The 17695-nt window shown below is 50.3% G+C and overlaps 2 protein-coding genes and 1 pseudogene across 3 annotated transcripts; 2 read left to right on the forward strand and 1 right to left on the reverse strand.

Moving 5' to 3' along the window:
- Nucleotides 1–2836: 2836 nt before the first annotated feature.
- On the forward strand, nt 2837–4412 carry LOC120706269 (isoflavone reductase homolog IRL). 2 transcript variants are annotated; one of them, XR_005688238.1, is made up of 4 exons: nt 2837–3297; nt 3427–3868; nt 3952–4212; nt 4243–4412. XR_005688238.1 is itself a non-coding variant. In XM_039990874.1 (3 exons), the coding sequence occupies exons 1-3, from the start codon at nt 2977–2979 to the stop codon at nt 4116–4118; spliced, it is 930 nt and encodes a 309-aa protein (XP_039846808.1). In that variant the 5' UTR covers nt 2837–2976; the 3' UTR covers nt 4119–4412. The 2 variants fall into 2 exon arrangements, 1 of the variants encoding a protein (XP_039846808.1); XM_039990874.1 differs by having other exon boundaries at nt 3952–4412.
- A 1097-nt stretch (nt 4413–5509) lies between these two features.
- On the reverse strand, nt 5510–8921 carry LOC120706270 (protein RER1A-like). The gene is made up of 3 exons (XM_039990875.1): nt 8311–8921; nt 6215–6395; nt 5510–5811 (listed from the first exon to the last, which is right to left on the reverse strand). Exons 1-3 carry the CDS (start codon nt 8679–8681, stop codon nt 5761–5763), a joined length of 603 nt encoding a protein of 200 aa, XP_039846809.1. The 5' UTR covers nt 8682–8921; the 3' UTR covers nt 5510–5760.
- A 681-nt stretch (nt 8922–9602) lies between these two features.
- LOC120709683 lies at nt 9603–10885 on the forward strand (annotated as a pseudogene).
- Nucleotides 10886–17695: the final 6810 nt, after the last annotated feature.

Here is a 17695-nt window from a genome sequence, read left to right on the forward strand (position 1 = left end):
AGCAGCCGCAGTGTGGTGCAAAAACGATGCTTGAATGCAGGGGAGAGAAGACTCGAGCATCGATTTCGTCACTCCAACAGCCGATGTCAAGTTTGAGGCACCGAAGCTTGTTCAGTCCTCGATGTTGAGTTAACAGAACCGGGTAGAATACTATTTTTCTTGAAGATTCCGTTACGAATTGAGCATTGAAGCTCAATACTACTCCCTCCGTCTATGAAAAAATGCAACTCTGACATTCTTCAAACCAATAAATAGATAAAATGATACAGTACCCCTACTAAAATATTCTCCAAACATGCTAAAACCATCGTGGCCATCGCTGCATGGGGAGCAGAGGATCTACATGGGGGGCTAGGGGGTCAAGCCCCCCTACCTCCCCAAGAATCATGGATATCTTCCTAAGGCCTCCACCATTTTTGGGAAGAAATAATGAAGAAGGAGGGGAGGAAGGAGAGAAAGAAATGAGCCCCTTCTTTCTTTATATCTTGGCTAGATTCACCCCTGCCTTTTCTAGTCCTCTGCTCAAAATCGGATCATCCAAAGGCTGACGATTTCACCTTTACCCGGTTTTCTTCCTTCCTTTCGCTTGCAAAACGTGACTCTGTTTTTTTGAAAAAAAAATCTGGAAAATATCCGGCCTCAGCTAGCACTGAATGATAGCTTCCAGCAAAAAACGTGACTCTGATAGTCTGAAATCACATCTCTCTTAAATATTTGGGAGTTCTTTCTTATTTTTCTGATAGTCTGATACCCTCGTCCTTCCGACACCTCTCCCGCTCACGAGCAATGTCCACCATGTGATGCCCTTGTTCCGCCCTCCTCCCATCATCTCCAAAATATCCTGCCACGCTAGATCATCCACTGAACTAAAATTGCTTCGTCGAGCTATAATTGTGACGTCCCAGTCTTGCTGTCCTCACATCATCTCCAAAATATCCTGCCATTTAGTGGAGATTGCGTTGAGCCAGGGGGGCCATGGCCCACTTTGGTCTCCACTAAGCTCCGCCACTGGCTATCGTAACACCGCCAAATAAACCGTCTGTCCACCGCTTACCAATTAAGCTTTGAATCCTACTCGCAATAGCTCTGTTGATGACCTCGCTGGAGCGTAACAGAGTGACAACATATCCAGTGTTACCGCTTTTTAGGTGTTACCGTGTTATCAAACTTAATTACATCTAGACCTGTCAGAGATAGTGAAAGGGTCAGGAGAGGAAAGGAAACTCAGGTGCAAAAAAGAAGAAGAAACCCCCAAAGGTCAGTATTTCGAGAAAAATGGCAATAGTAATCTTGGCAGGAGATGAGCGTGGCCGCAGCTGTCTAGTTACCGGCCCGCCCAGTGATGATTAGTCGACTCCTAAGCCGAAAATGACCCTCGAGCCGATCGACCGATTTTATTAGTCAGTCAATCCCAATCACTAGAGCCGGGGTTAACATGGACGCGTCGACCGATTCACTGGGCCGTGATCACGGACAGGTTCATCGTGGCCGAGCACCAACCGCGCCCAGATCCACTATCCGTACCAGCTCTAAGAACACACAGCTGAGTGGGGTGAGGTGAGCTATCAGATTTTAGGTCCCACGAATTATTGCAGGAGGAGCGCGCGTAGTATGTACTCACCCACCAGCAAGTGATGCTGCTACCAACAAACTGATTAAAATTTCAGATCAGAAAGGGATTGGTCGAGATTTTTCTATATAAAAAAAGGTAATTTAGCTTGCCGGTTTTTATCACGTCATGCCAGCTTGTCTTCTAGAAGTTCAAGTACTACCACGAGAACATTCTCGAAACGAAGCAGTACCAGCGTACTAATGCGCGGTAGTAATCTCTTTTTTACCCTTCTTTTCTCCTTTGGAGTAATAAATAATTAGCAAGATGGTCCGTGTAAATTGCTCAGGTGGCTAGCTTTTTTTATTTTACAATCTCAATTCCTAAAAGTTCGTGCATACATGCACCTATATTATCTTATATCCGCTACTCCTTTTCCACCTGTGGTGTCTACGGGATTACAAATTTCTATTCCAGCGGGTAAGGTACAATCTTCTTTATTCTTACCGTCCTCTATGATCATCATCACCCTCTCGAAATCTAACTCGTGTTAACTTTTTTACCACCTTTCTTTTAATTAGAATTTATTTTAGTTCTCTAACATAATGCTATTAAATTGTGCTTCTTTATAACCATTCCAATATTTTTTATCGGTGTTTGGTAGGGTTTCATCTCCATCTAAAATATTGAATTAGTTCTGACTTCAATGGTAAAACCACATTTTTGGTGAGGCCAAACCGTTTCAAAAACAAATATTCAAAAGAGCAACTTGTTGATCGTAATGTGATACTAGATGGGAGAACACTTATAGCTTTGAGGGTGGAGAAGCCAGATAAACCCATTTTTTTGGATCCTCCTCTCTATTGTAGGTCATTCTAATATACATAGTAGTTTCTACTATGCATCTATATATATTTATGTTTAGGTACATAGCAAAGTCTATAAATTTAGAAAAAATAAAATGACTAATAATTTGATACAGAGAGAGTAGCGTCGAGAATAAGGGAAGAAACACAAATCTCCCTTTAAAAGAAGAAAGCGCTTTTGGCAGGAGAGCGTGGCCGCAGCTATCTACCTAGTGATAATTAGTCGACTCCGAAGCCGACCGACCGATTAGGCAATCGCAATCACTCTAGGCGCCAGGGTTAACATGGACGCGTCGACGGCCGATTCACTTGGTCGTGATCACGGACAGGTTCATCGCGGCCAGGCACCAACCGCGGCCGGGTGCACAGCTAGCTGCGAGCTGCCTCCATCCATCAGAAAAGGAATGGACCACCGCGACCAGCAGTTCGTCCTGACATCATGGAGAACCAGTTGATACTCCATCGGGCGATTATATATAGTGGTGAGCGAGCACTTTGCTGACACGCCGATCAGCAGGCTATAAGCAATAGCTCCATCTTGTCAGTGATCAGCAATCGGTGATGGCGTCGGAGAAGAGCAAGATCCTGGTGGTCGGCGCCACGGGGTACCTGGGCCGGCACGTCGTCGCGGCGAGCGCGCGGCTGGGCCACCCGACCTTGGCGCTCGTCAGGGACACGGCGCCGTCCGACCCGGCCAAGGCGGCGCTGCTCAAGAGCTTCCAGGACGCCGGCGTGACACTCCTCAAGGGCGACCTCTACGACCAGGCCAGCCTGGTGAGCGCCGTCAAGGCCGCCGACGTGGTCATCTCCACGCTCGGGTCGCTGCAGCTCGCCGACCAGACCAGGCTCATCGACGCCATCAAGGAGGCCGGCAACGTCAAGGTTCCTCTCGTTCTTTAATCCGTTCTTGCTTGCATTGCCTCCTCATCAATGTCGTCGTCGTCAATGTCTCGATCTGGTAGGCATGCTAGCTACTAGATGGGAATCTAACTGGGATAGATGGATGCGCAGAGGTTCTTCCCGTCGGAGTTCGGGCTGGACGTGGACCACACGGGCATCGTGGAGCCGGGCAAGTCCGTCCTGTCCGCCAAGGTGGCCATCCGGCGCGCCGTCGAGGCCGCCGGCATCCCGTACACGTACGTGGTGGCCGGCTTCTTCGCGGGCTACGCGCTGCCCGGCATCGGGCAGGCCCTCGCCCAGGGGCCCCCCGCCGACAAGGCCGTCGTGCTCGGCGACGGCAACGCCAAGGCCGTGTACGTGGAGGAGGGCGACATCGGGACGTACACGGTGCTCGCCGCCGACGACCCGCGCGCCGAGAACAAGACGCTGTACGTGCGGCCGCCGGCCAACACGCTGTCGCACAACGAGCTGCTGGCGCTATGGGAGAAGAAGTCTGGCAGGGGGTTCGAGCGGGAGTACGTCCCGGAGGAGACCGTCCTGAAGCAGATCCAAGGTCAGTGGTGCTGGTGCCTGGTCGCCGTCGCGCCGGTGGATAGCATGCGTGGTGAACGATTCTGATTTGATTTCTGGGTGCAGAGTCGCCGGTGCCGGCGAACATCATCCTGTCGATCTGGCACGCGGCGCAGGTGAGGGGGGAGCAGACGGGATTCGAGGTCGACCCGGCGAAGGGGGTGGAGGCCGCCGATCTGTACCCGGACGTCAAGTACACCACCGTCGACGAGTACCTTGACAGGTTCCTCTGAGGAAGACAGCGCGCGCGACGTGTGCTCGCGGCGGCTGCCGCGGCTCCTGTCGTCGCCTCTGCTCTGCTGCTGCCGCCGTGCGGGTCACCTGCTGGTAGCTGGTGACGCTGCGGCTGCGCCGCTGCCACCTACATGCGTGATCATAGATGTGTCTCCGATCGTCGAGGTCCTGATGCCAATTTCCATGGCAATAAGATCAGTTCCCTTTGGTGGATCGCGATCCAGTTTTTGTTGCATTTGTGTACTGTATGTGCTGCTACTCTTGTAATGGACGGCCCGGCCATTTCTTAAGCAGTCCCCGGGCCGGCCGGTTGATCGGTGACGGCCGGTCTGCCTCGCCGTGGCATGTGTGGCCTCACGCCTAACGTTCTCCATCTGTACCTGCCCAGCCGCGCAGGTAAAGATGGATCCCAGTCGCGAGCGCGACGTCCCCGCCCTGTAAGTCGCCGCGCGCCGTCCAGCCGTGTGCCAGGCCGCAGCAGAGGGCCCCTCGTCCGTGGAGCCGTGCACCCAGCAGCTAGCGGTAGCCCAGCAGTAGATTGCAGGCACATCGTGGCGGCGGGCGAGCGAGCAAACCGATTGACCAAAGGCAACCAATATGCATGGCCGATGGCCCCGAACAAGGAGACCAGGATCCTGGTGATCGGCGGCCCGGGGTACGCAAGCCGCCGGCCAACACGATGTCGCACAACGAGACGAGCTCCTGTCGCTGTGGGAGAAGAAGACCGGCCGGGCGTTCCGGCGGGTCGACGTCGCGGAGGACGTCATCGCCAAGATGATCCGAGATCAGGGCGATTCTTCTCTCTATGACGCGTACGGCATTCGACTCAACTACGAAATGCGAACGGGATTGACGATTCTGCAGAGGCTCCTCTCGCGCCGTCGATGGGGGCGGCCGCCGGCGAGCTGTACCAGGACGTCGTGTACACCACCGTGAGAGAATACCTCCACAGGATGCTATCTGGTCGATCCAGACGATGTTCATCTCGCTGGCGAGCTTGCTGTTGTGGTGTTGCATCTCGAGTATTCCCTTTCGAGCTTCAGCTTGTTTTTATCTCTAATAATGGATGGATCGACCTTGGTTTCAAACAGATGATTATTTTAAATCTATAAAATCATCCTTTCCAACCGAACATAACTAGTACCCATGTTAGCAACGACGGGTGTCACACCCAGGCACGAAATCGGGAGGTACATTTTTCATTTTGAATATTTCAATGACACGAAGGACTGTAAATTTTCTGAATATGCAAAGTTCATAAAATGCATAGTAATGTCAAGGGAAGCTTAGTTGGGCGTTCAAAGTTTGGCATCCTGCTCCGGTTTAGTACAAAGACAGGCTACTGGCACGCCTCCCAGTTGGACAGAGTTCCGCGTACCACTTATTGCTATTTGCTGAGATCCTGAGATATGGGGTAACTAAACGAAATAATTTATCAGAGTGAAACACGCTATACAAGCACACAAGGAAGCATTCTACGCGCAATATCAAATTAAACTGTGAACCCAAGTCAGAAACAGGAGCGAATATCCGTCTACCTCTAGATATGAATGAAGTATTACATTTGGTATTTAGCACATCAAATATCACCATCCACCGTATTTTGTTCCCCTGCCATGCTTCCTACAGGGTAGGTCTGGATCAGTCTCTTGGGGAACCACTGCTTGGGCCACTCTTCTTCCCACCATATTTCTGGCATCAGTCAGGGCAAATCATGAGGAATGAAAAATTGACAATTAACCCAAAAATATTGTGCAGCTACTACACTAGCATTTCTTGAACACCACACAATAAAGGTAAATTGATCCAGGGACCATAACTGATGGTGTTTAATGAACATAAGCTAGAAAAAACCCAGTCTATGTGTTACTCCCTCCGTCCCAAATTATTAGTCGTTTTGGCTTTTCTAGATACATCAATTTTGCTATGCACCTATACATGATATATATCTAGAAACATAGCAAAAAGTATGCATATAGAAAAGCCAAAACGACTAATATATGCCACCCTCATGGTACCCGAAGCACTAGACTTTCAGCACACGACCATTCAGCAAATAAGCAAAAGTCAACAAGTTTTAACAGCAGGTACTGACCTGCTTCCCAATACTGAAGGGCACATATTTGTACTTGATCATATGCACAATCTGGCGCTTCATCGTAAGGGCGAAGAGAACAACCCAGTAGCAAAGGAGTATGGGCCAGAAGACAGGAACATCAAACACAGAGAAGAAAGTCATCACAAAAGCTATAACAAAAGCTTTTGTGATTGCATACCTGAAAGATAATGAAATGGTTGTTATGGGGGTGTATACTGGATTAGAATTGTAAGAAAGGTATTCATCATTAAAATTTAACAAAACAAAAGAACTATTTTAGAAAATACTAGAAAATGGACTAACAACTACAGTACTACACATGCGTTCAATACATGCATGCTGCCTGCTTCTAGAATCACATCAGATAGGAGACACTCAGACATCACACCCCAGGAGTGAACTATAAGCACGTAAGACATAGAAAGCAGTCAAAGCACTTCATATGCTGCATTTTTATGCATGCTACCACTCACAATAAAACAGTTTACCCAACACACAAAAAATGTAGTCCAACTCTGTATTTTAAGAATGAGTAGTAGACACTAGTTATGGTCAACTATTGATGAAAAATTGAACTGCTCACAGAGAACTCCGGAAGCATTACTATAAATATAAAAAACTATGATCAATTAAAAAAGAAACCATAAGAGTCCGTCTACCTGACAACTTACAGAAGTGGGAAGACTGCAAACTTGTGCTAAAGAGAACACTACCACAATAGTTCACAGAAACTATAAAGGATCCATCATCCATCACACACACGATGATATTGAGGACAAAGGTAACAAGGCTTAATTTAAAATCCCACACCAAGCACATGGGCAATGCCTAGACAAACATAGTCACCAATCTACAAAGGCTCAGGGGTACTTGAGCAATAGCAGCTAGGCAACGAGAGAGATTTCAGGTTCTTGAATGTGCAATAAATGACTCCGAAAAGCAATTATCTGGCTACCATTTGGAAAGAAAGATGAATTATGCACTAGAAAGATCAGAGATCACCAGTGATGATGACCTAGACCAATTAAAAATGTGAAAGAAAGAGAACTCAGAAAGAATCACCAGAAATTTCAGAAATTAAGATTAGTCCAGATAGACACCATTTAGAACGGATATATTATAACTAAAATGGAGGAACTTCAGAATAATTCTAGTTCAATGAAAAAAAACCCTTTTACCAAGCACATGGGCATTGCATACAACAATTTTATCAGCTACCTAAAGGTCCGCTTCAACAGGGAGAACCAGTAGCAATAAGTAACATCTCTCTGTTGTTTGATGGTGTGACAACATCAGAGGAGTTTGCATATGTGAAATTGAAGGGATACAACATGCCTTGTGTGGGTTTATTCAGGAACTCAGACGTAGTTTAGGAGGCAACTGGCAGGCAGCGATGCTTGGTTGTTGTGTTACTGGAGGGTGTGCAGATCAGTATGCGGCGCAAATGAGTACTGATTGACAATGACTTTATACCTAAATGCATGGCAACCTGACTTGGAATTAGACAACCTTAATCAGGTGCCACACGAACTTCCTAACAGAGAAATTCTGTGGCCCTTTTCTTCTGACTAAAGCAATCGTTGATAGATCATGCACTTCCTAACAGAGAAATTCTGTGGCCCTTTTCTTCTGACTAAAGCAATCGTTGATAGATCATGCACTCCTGGGTCTCTTCTCTACATGCTAAAAGTTTTCACCTGCCAGTTTGGCAGTTTCTCATCGATCACAACAAAATGAACTGCACGACTGTCTTCCATTGATTGATTCAGTAGGAGAACCTGGAGGGCTTTGGCGTGCGGCGTGCCACAGTCTGTTGACAAAAAATGCCTATTTACTGAGGTCCTCAGCACTCAGTTCTAGCTGAGGAATAGTAATTTTGGGCAGTAGCAGAAACTAATCGGTTTTAGAAATGACGATTAACACGGCTCCATCTAGTCTAGATAATGATATGCTGTCTAGTAGTTATCTAACCGACCCGATCGCACCACTCTAGTAGGCGAATTGCCGGAGCAGATGCGGTAATAGTAAGAACTAAGAACGCGGATCTGGCGAGGAGCGGAGACAGATCTGGAGGAGGGGAGACGGGATCTGACCAGAACTTGAACTCGGGGAGGCGCCTGATGAAGGGCTTGAACTCGTCGGAGCCCCGGGTGGGCAGGGCCGGGCCCTCGGCGGCGGCGGAGGGGTCGAGCTCCGGGTCGACCATGGGGGAGAGGAAGCCGATGAGGAGGTTGAGGAGGTAGATCCCGAGCCCGTAGGTGACGATGTAGAAGCCCTGCACCATGTAGACCCGCAGCGCGTAGATGGCGGCGGCGGCGAGCGTCCCGAGCCACCGCCCCGTGGCGTGCGGCGTGGAGCGGTCCAGGTAGTACTGGAACGCCCGCGACGCGTCGCTCCGCCACTTGGCCGCCGCGGCCGCCGCGCCGTCGGCTCCGCCGGCGCCGGAGGAGTCGCCGGCGTCCATCGGATCGGATCGGGCGGGGTGGGGCCGGGCCGGGTGGGGCGGAACCCTAGCCTGGGTCAGAGGCGAGGGGAGGTTTGGGGAGGAGGGAGACGGGGAGGAGACGAGGCGACTTGGCTCGGCTCGGCTCTTCCGGTTGGGAGTCGGTGCCGTTTACGCACAAATGTTCAGGCAGCAGCCAGATCGAGCGAGCAGGCAGCACCGCAGCAGGCGCCAGGGAGAGGGGGGATGAGAAAGCGATGGGCGTCGCCTCGCCTCGCCTCGCCGTTGGGCATATGCCGTCCTCGTCAACTTCAGGATTCTCTCCGGCTCGATGGCCCCCTGACTGCTGCAGCGGTCAGAGAATACAGTCTCAGTGACGATGAAACAGTTTTAGGATACGTGCGATCAACGCGTCATTAATGTCTCTTATACTTTAAAACCCTTATTAAGAGTCTCCTTAAGACGAGACATAATGTTCAAGTACCAAACAAGTAGTTAAAACACATAGAAAAATTGAGATTGATGGACTAAATTTTGTGCTCAAGATACAGAGGATTCTATAGGAAATCCGACGGGGAATCCTAATTCCAAAGGAGCATAATAGTAGTACAGCAAACGATACTAATGAACAAAGATCCCAATAAATATTGATGGTCTTTGATGAATATAGATGATATCCGATGAGAATATGTGAACTTTGATGAGTATGGTTGAATTTTCAATAAATATGTATGTACTGTTATGAACTCTGATTTATATAGTTGATTTTTTATGAATATTAGTGAATTGTGATGAAATTTGATAAATATTGTCCCATTACTCTCTGCATCACCTTCATCATCCACCATAGGTTAAGCTTGTCTTCACTGGACCATTGCTGCCTCCACCAAGATTGAATCCCTTTCTAGCGAAAACCCAGCTCCTTGATAATAGTGCGGGGGCATGGCACATGTGTTAGCTGAAGAGGTTGGTAATCAGCCACGCGTGTGTGCGTTGATGAACCTCCAAGTTTCATATACGATGGTGGATGCTAACTATTATCTCGTATCAAGAAATCTTGCCACTCGAGGTGCTTGGAAGCTTTTGATTTTCGCTGATTGTGTTCCAACGCGGCTGCAAATTTTCAGATGCTGCTGAGGCCTGCCAGAGCGCCGTTGTGCTGTTAACTTAGAACTGGAAGGGGCCCAGAATAGATTAGCTCCATGTTACTGGAAAGGCCGGAAGTAGATTAGCTCCATGATACAGTAGAGGCCAATGGATTAGCTCCACTAGTGGCCCAGTTATTTTTTTAGGCCGGGTGGTGGTGGTCATATGAGATGGGCCATCAAGTTTCGGACCGTGGGCTGCTCGAGCTGGCCTTGATGAAAACATGAGGGCCCAAATCAGAATCGGCTCAGTGCCCACGGGCTGGGACTTCTCCTCTGGTTGGCTTCTGGGCGTCTGCTACAAGGAAGGGCCGCGTGCCGGCGGCACTTGCCCATCGATTGATTCAGCTGCGAATCCACCGTGCCTCCACCTGCCCAGAAAATAACCTCTGGTTTCCAGTTTGATTTCTCAGACTCAGTGCCTCCACCTACCATCTACACAAATGTTAAACTCTGAAATTTGTTAGAATGAAAGACAGAAACGGCTACTCAGTTACCTCTGGTTTCCAGCTGATTCCTTAGACTCAGAGGGCTATGCATCTCCACAGGGTCAGGTGGAGCTGGTTCCTCTGGGGCCATACAAGTACCACCTCAAGATCTTTTGCAAGAAGGCCGGCATCTTCACCAAGGTGATGGAAGAACTCTGCAGCTACAATGCGCAGGTCGCCAGCCTGAGCACGATAACTGTTCTCTGGTTATGCAGAGAGCGTCTTCTCCATTGAGGTAATCTGTTCTCTGAAGACTTTCTGCAACCGAAGTCTGCACATTTTTACTGATCTGCTAAATCTGTCATCCAGAGTTCACCAACTGTTAAATCTGTTCTCGCTTCCTGTCTGTAGGTGAAGGGTGAGCAGGAAGTTGTGATGGTGGAGCTAAGGAGTCTCCTGTCCAGCATTGTGGAGGTCCCCAACAACTGAGTTTCAGATAGGAATAATTCACAGAGCTTGCAAGTTTCGGTGTGAAAAACCTAATTTCAGGAAGAACTCTAGTGGTGAAGTGTTTGTGTAGTTAGTGTAACAAGGGTACATGTCAAACTATTTTTTTTTTGCGACCGTGCCTGAGCATGTTTTTCATTAAGAGGGGAAGAAATGAAGTACAAGAACTAGTTGGTTAAAGACTGTGGAACCAACTAGGCTATTGATTGTAGCATGATTATTACAGGGAGCAATGTCGGCCAGTGATTTTCCTTGTAGCTACCGATCTGTCCAGAACATTGCTTTGCAGTCATCGCCCAATTCTACATATATTGATGCTTGAAACATGGCTTCCACAATCTGGTTTCTTTCATCAGGCAGCTCGTGCCAGGGGCGGGTGTCCTTAGAACGTTTTAACCATAGCCATCTCATTCGTAGAGCATAGCCAAAGCGCTGCAAGTCGATGATTCCTAGACCTCCCAACTCAGGGGGCGACACACCCTTGGCTAGGCGAGCAGGCAGTGTCCACTCTTGGCCGATTGAGCGCCACTCCAAAGAAAACCCCGCCTCAGGCTGTCAATGCATTTTATCACCCAAGGAGAAATACTAATTGCAAAAGCCGTGTGCGTGGGTGTCGGTACCTCTGGACTAGGGTACCCCTCTTGCTGTGTCAAGACTCGCGTAGTTATCCGTAACTACGCCCTAAGAAGCTGAGCAGCCGAACCCCTGGGGTCCGGCCCCACCTCCCCGGGCCAACGGTCCCGGACCCGCTTTCCGCTCGGGAACGGGTCCGGTGACGCCACATGTCCCTGAGAAGGGAGAGCTCAGCCAAAACAGCCGGGGCCCCGGGCCCCCCACGGGGTCCCGAACCCCCATGTATTATCCGAACCCCTCAGCGGGGAGGGAACAGACACCCCGCCTGGGGGGGTCTGGAGCCGCCATGTGTCCGCTGCGCAGGCACGCACACAGCCGCGAAGCTTCCTCGGGGAGACTCGCCCACCTACCGCATTAAAAGCGGGAGATGTTGAGTGCGCTCTGCCACAGCAGAGCCCGAGGGGACTTTAGCCAGGCTGTACTGTTGATCGCTCGTTACCAAGGTGCACAGTACGGCCGCTGGTGCCACTCACGCCACGTGCGTTAGTCTGCTACGCCAGTTAGACGCGACAGCTCGGCGACGGAGTATCATAACGCCTACGCGGTAGACCCAACAGTCTACGCCGCAACCTACACTGCCTCAACGGGCGCCTCGCCGATGGGACAGGTGAAGACTCCCTTCGGTCAGAGAGTCTACAGTGCGATGAAGCATATCCGGGAAGAGATTCTCAACCACTGGAGCACGGTTAATGTCTTTCTCGTAGTATACTATACATCCTCGTTGGGCCCACATGTCGGGGTCCAACGCCTGTGTACGCGTCTTCCTTACGCTATAAAAGGGGAGACGCTCGCTAGAGAAAGGGTCAGGTCGAAGGAAGGACCGGGAGGCAGTGGATAGACATAAGAGCAATACATCTCATCAGTGGACGTAGGGTATTACGCTCCGGCGGCCCAAACCACTCTAAATCCTTGAGTGTTCTTGTGTTCTTGCCTCAGGAGTAGGTCTAAGGAATCGCTTGCACTTCCCCGAGTAACCACCCTCTGGGATCATGCGGGTGCACTACGCCATCCGGCTGTGGCCCTCCTTCTAGAGCCACGACATTTGGCGCTGTCCGTGGGGAGCGCGCAAGCGTAGTCCAGATCTTCGCTCACCTCCTAGCCTCCAAGGTTGAGCTCATCCTCTACAACGACGACGAGAAGATTAAGAGTGGCACGGCGTCACCTACGCCGCATACCCTGACACCGAGGCAGCTGTGCCCTCGGTGTGGTGGCGCACGAAAGCGGCGCCTGCTGTGCGTCGCCACTGCGACACCTCAGAGCCGGCACAGTGGCGCGCAGGGGCGACGCCTGCCGCGTGTCACCCTGCGACACCTTAGCGTCGGCTCAAGGTTTTCTCTCAAGCAACTACCGGGGGTCCCCTGCGGCGGCACGGCGTCGGCTCAAGGTTTCCTCTCAAGATGGAGGCTGGAGCCGACGGCTGTGACTCGGGAAGGATGTCTGTCGCCTTTTCCCTCGCCTGGCTCAAGCCTCCCTTGGAGCTGCTGCAGACAGGCGTCGACCTCCACCGCAAGGCGCGGGGGCCCTGTGCCAGCACCAAGGTGGAGCCGGCGAGCGACCGCCCTTCTCCGCGCTCCGTGCTCGTCCAAACAAGCACTCGACCTTCCGCTGCGCCAGGGTGTCAAGCTGGCCTCAGCTCACTATGAGCGGCCATCGGGCTGGCTTCCGTCGGCAGCTGGCAATGGCAGGGCTACTCCCATTCAAAGCCAAACAATTTGTCCCCATGCTATCTGAGCGTGGGACAGTTCTTGTGCTGGGAAGGGCCCTGCAAGCTCCCGAGGTGATGCTGAATGATGCTGTATAGGCACGTCCAGGACGCCTTCGCCCCCAACGACTGAGAAGAACCTCCAAGGTGGCAGTTCCACTCCGGCCAGGAATGTGCATGCCTTACGGGGAGATGGCTGTAGGTTACCACTAGATAGGATTGAGTATGTTTCTCCTTTGTAATGATGTGGTGCCTACGTGTGGTCCAGAGTGGTAAGGGTCCGCCCTTGTAAACCCGACCTCTGGCTTCATCGCATAAACAGGCGACACCAGCAAGTGGTCCAGAGCGGTAGAGGTGTGCCCTCGTAATCCCGACCTCTGATGTACACCACGAATCAAGTAATGAAGGAGATTTGCTTCCTCAGTCTTATCTCTACATTAACTTAATAGCACTTGTCTGTTCGGCTTGGCTTTTTCCTCTTTCAAGCGGAGTCTTTCCGTTGTTGCTAACGATCCACATTGAGTTGCTGGCAGGTGCACAGGCTGTGATACCCCTTCTAGCTGGAAGGCGGCCCGAACTCATAGGAACCTGCTCCGGGGAAGTGGTGCTTGTATCCTGGGGTGGAGAAGTTCGGCGTAGCCGCTTAGCCTGGTAACATACCCTAAGCCTACGCACTTCACTGCCATGTTACGAGTCCTCTAGTATCCGAAGCTGCCGTCCCTAGAGGTCCGGGCTCCATTCTGGTATAAGGTGTGGTTTCCTATGCCCTACCACAAGGTCCGGAGACGTCTCTCGTTGGATCAATGGCAACAACTCAAGTCCACTCTGGTGGCCCGCTCCGGCGGAGACCACTCGCCACGATCGCTCAAGTCCACTCCGGTGGCCCGCTCCGGCAGAGACCGCTCGCCACGGTCGCTCAAGTCCACTCCGGTGGCCCGCTCCGGCGGAGACCGCTCGCCACGGTCACTCAAGTCCACTCCGGTGGCCCACTCCGGCGGAGACCGCTCGCCACGGTCGATCAAGTCCTCTCCGGTGGCTCGCTCCGGCGGAGACCGCTCGCCACGATCGCCAGGAGCCAGGTCCGGGAAAGTGGTGCTGGCTCCCTGGGCAGTTCGAGGTCCGTGCAGCCGCTTAGTTTGGCTCCGTACCCTAAGCCTGCACCTTTGCCGCCCTACGGAGAGCGCTCTAGTACCTGAACCTAGCAACATGTGCTACGGCCTTTAGGAGGTACGGAACACCCGCTCTCGACATGAGCACGCCGATGCAACCAGGATTGCGTCTGAACACGCTACGATAATGGCCCCACCTGCGGGTTCGTACCTCCCCCGAGGTGGGCCTGGGGGGCCACTGTCGGTACCTCTGGATTAGGGTACCCCCTCTTCGCTACGATAATGGCCCCACCTGCGGGTTCGTACCTCCCCCGAGGTGGGACCGGGGGCCACTGTCGGTACCTCTGGATTAGGGTACCCCCTTTTGCTTGTCAAGACTCGCGTAGTTATCCGTAACTATGCCCTAAGAAGCTGAGCAGCCGGATCCCTGGGGTCCGGCCCCACCTCCCCGGGCCAACGGTCCCGGACCCGCTTTTCGCTCGGGAACGGGTCCGGTGACGCCACATGTCCCTGAGAAGGGAGAGCTCAGCCAAAACAGCAGGGGGCCCCGGACCCCCCACGGGTTCCCGAACCCCCATGTATTATCCGAACCCCTCAGCGGGGAGGGAACAGACACCCCGCCTGGGGGGGGGTCCGGAGCCGCCATGTGTCCGCGGCACAGGCACGCACACAGCTGCGAAGCTTCCTCGGGGAGACTCGCCCACCTACCGCATTCAAAGCGGGAGATGTTGAGTGCGCTCTGCCACAGCAGAGCCCGAGGGGACTTTAGCCAGGCTGTACTGTTGATCGCTCATTACCAAGGCGCACAGTACAGCCGCTGGTGCCACTCACGCCACGTGCGTTAGTCTGCTATGCCAGTTAGACGCGACAGCTCGGCGACGGAGTATCATAACGCCTACGCGGTAGACCCAACAGTCTACGCCGCAACCTACACTGTCTCAACGGGCGCCTCGCCGATGGGACAGGTGAAGACTCCCTTCGGTCAGAGAATCTACAGTGCGATGAAGAATATCCGGGAAGAGATTCTCAACCACTGGAGCACGATTAATGTCTTTCTCGTAGTATACTATACATCCTCGTTGGGCGCATATGTCGGGGTCCAACGCCTGTGTACGCGTCCTTCTTACGCTATAAAAGGGGAGACACTCGCTAGAGAAAGGCTCAGGTCGAAGGAAGGACCGGGAGGCAGTGGATAGACATAAGAGCAATACATCTCATCAGTGGACGTAGGGTATTACGCTCCGGCGGCCCGAACCACTCTAAATCCTTGAGTGTTCTTGTGTTCTTGCCTCAGGAGTAGGTCTAAGGAATCGCTTGCACTTCCCCGAGTAACCACCCTCTGGGATCAGGCGGGTGCACTACGCCACCCGGCTGTAGCCCTCCTTCTAGAGCCACGACAGTTGGTATAGCTGATAAAGTGCTCTTAATGAGTACCGTTCTCCCTGCACGGTTCAAGAGTCCTGCCTTCCAGGATGGCAGCCGTTTGGCAACCTTGTCGACCAACGGCTGTAGAGCGGTTTTGCTTAGTTTCTTTAGACCCAGAGGAATGCCAAGATAATGGATAGGAAAAGGGTCAATTCTGCCAGGGAAATGGGTGAGGAGCATAACTGTTGCTTCCAAATCGCACTGGATCGGCGAGATTAAGCATTTTGACATGTTTGTTCTAAGGCCCGAAGCACCAGCAAAAATCTCCAATATTCCTCTAGTGAGCACCAGGTCTTGCTGTTGTGGAGAGAGAAAAATAACGACGTCATCTGCATACATGAATGCTCTTCCTTAATCTTGGGGTGCAAAGCCCGAAAAAGACCTCTTTCTTCGGCCAGTTTCAAAAGGGCATTTAAATACTACATGACGAGCACGAACAGCAGGATCGATAGAGGGTCACCCTGCCGTAGCCCTCTTGCATGACAAATTCTTCTTCCAGGGGATCCATTTAGTATGACTCTGGTGCTGGCCGAGGATAAGATGAGGGATATCCAGTCAAGCCACCTCGAGAAGCCAAGATGTTGTAGCAGATTCAGTAAGAAACTCCAGTTGACCGTGTCGAAAGCTTTTGCAATATCTACCTTGAGGAGAGCGGACTGCATGTCAAATTACTGGTACAACTGACTGGAAAAGACCGGATTTTGCGTTAAACTTGATTGAACACACATGAAACTATAAACTTATGAGTTCCCTGAAAGAAATGGACTTTAAAGTTGTGATCGAGAACACCCCCATGGTTCCTCATCATCGTCTTAAATGCCCTGTGCAATCTTATGTGCGCTGTGTAGTACTGATCATATGCATACGTCAGCTGAAATTAGGAGAGCAGTACTGCAGCAAGGGTCAATTAGCAGATACCGTGCTTATTTAGCTTCCTTAGAAAAGCGTGGATGCAAAATGAATAATTTGTTAGGCTATTTCCGTTGCACAAATGTTTATGCAGAGACCATATTCCAAGTGAATTTAAGCTCGACCTCAATTAGGACCAAATCCTGCATGATGACGAGTTTGTAGGACTCATCGAGTTCCAACGAAACCGAAATTCAACCTGCTCTTGGGGTGAAAAGGGTCACGAAATCGGGAATTAACCATCACAAGATTTCTTCATGAAATCAGGAATTAACCAACCAGATAAGGCAACATATTCAAAAGACAAATTAGTCACTTCCTTGGCCTTTTAATGAAGAAGTAAAAATCAATAAAACAATCAAAATATAAAGGAAATCAAGATGTTAACATGGAGGGTGTCAATTTTGCAAGGTCAATGTTGAAAGTGTCAAACTCGCGAAGCCACACGAAGAAAGTGCATCACTTTCCGGAAAATAAAAAATAGAAAAAAACTCAAAAACAGCAAAATGAAAAGAAAAAATCCCAGCTAACCTGCCACCACACAAGCCTCTCTACTATTTAGGTACAATTTTTTGATGAAATATGCACACTTGCGTAAACTAGAGTTCGAACCGCTTACCTCAAGTCTCGTGCGTATCCTTCTGTCCATCACACTACACAGTCACTTGAGATTCTATGGGATATGCTATATCTTTTATATTAACTTTGAAATCGATTTGTAGAGGAGTGTTAGGCCATGACCCACCCTTACAAATCTATTTCCAGGGGTATGATGCCATGGCCCTTTTTCTATTTTATTCCAAAAATTTATCTAAATATTTAAATATAGTCGAACAATAAAAAAGTGAAACTTCTACACTATTATTATAAACTATACATACAAAAAAATATGCCATATATATTTCGGTGTATATAAAGGTAAGATTATGGAAACTTGAAAATATGACTTGAGTTGTATGAGATACTATATAGTTATACACATATGTAGGGCACAACTAGCAAATGATCTTGTGATACTAAACGTTCTTAAAAGAATAATGTATAAACTATAAAATTCTAGATCTTACCACTAAAACTTTGATACGTAACTACTCTACATTCTATATCCGAGGTTGTTTATAAACAAATCAAAATTTGTAAATTTTGAAATTAGAGAACTTATAATACTTTTTAAACT

This window comes from Panicum virgatum, chromosome 5K (genome assembly GCF_016808335.1).
Source record: "Panicum virgatum strain AP13 chromosome 5K, P.virgatum_v5, whole genome shotgun sequence".
Classification (NCBI taxonomy): Eukaryota; Viridiplantae; Streptophyta; class Magnoliopsida; order Poales; family Poaceae; genus Panicum; species Panicum virgatum.

Excerpts from the sequence above, each read along its gene's own strand:
- LOC120706270 (XM_039990875.1), bottom strand. The coding sequence starts at position 8,681 with ATGGACGCCGGCGACTCCTCCGGCGCCGGCGGAGCCGACGGCGCGGCG. Across the intron at positions 6,396-8,310 it reads CTCCCCGAGTTCAAGTTCTG|GTATGCAATCACAAAAGCTT; the intron begins GTCAGATCCCGT and ends ATTATCTTTCAG. Across the intron at positions 5,812-6,214 it reads CCTTCAGTATTGGGAAGCAG|AAATATGGTGGGAAGAAGAG; the intron begins GTCAGTACCTGC and ends GACTGATGCCAG.
- LOC120706269 (XM_039990874.1), top strand. The coding sequence starts at position 2,977 with ATGGCGTCGGAGAAGAGCAAGATCCTGGTGGTCGGCGCCACGGGGTAC. Across the intron at positions 3,298-3,426 it reads AGGAGGCCGGCAACGTCAAG|AGGTTCTTCCCGTCGGAGTT; the intron begins GTTCCTCTCGTT and ends ATGGATGCGCAG. Across the intron at positions 3,869-3,951 it reads CGTCCTGAAGCAGATCCAAG|AGTCGCCGGTGCCGGCGAAC; the intron begins GTCAGTGGTGCT and ends TTCTGGGTGCAG.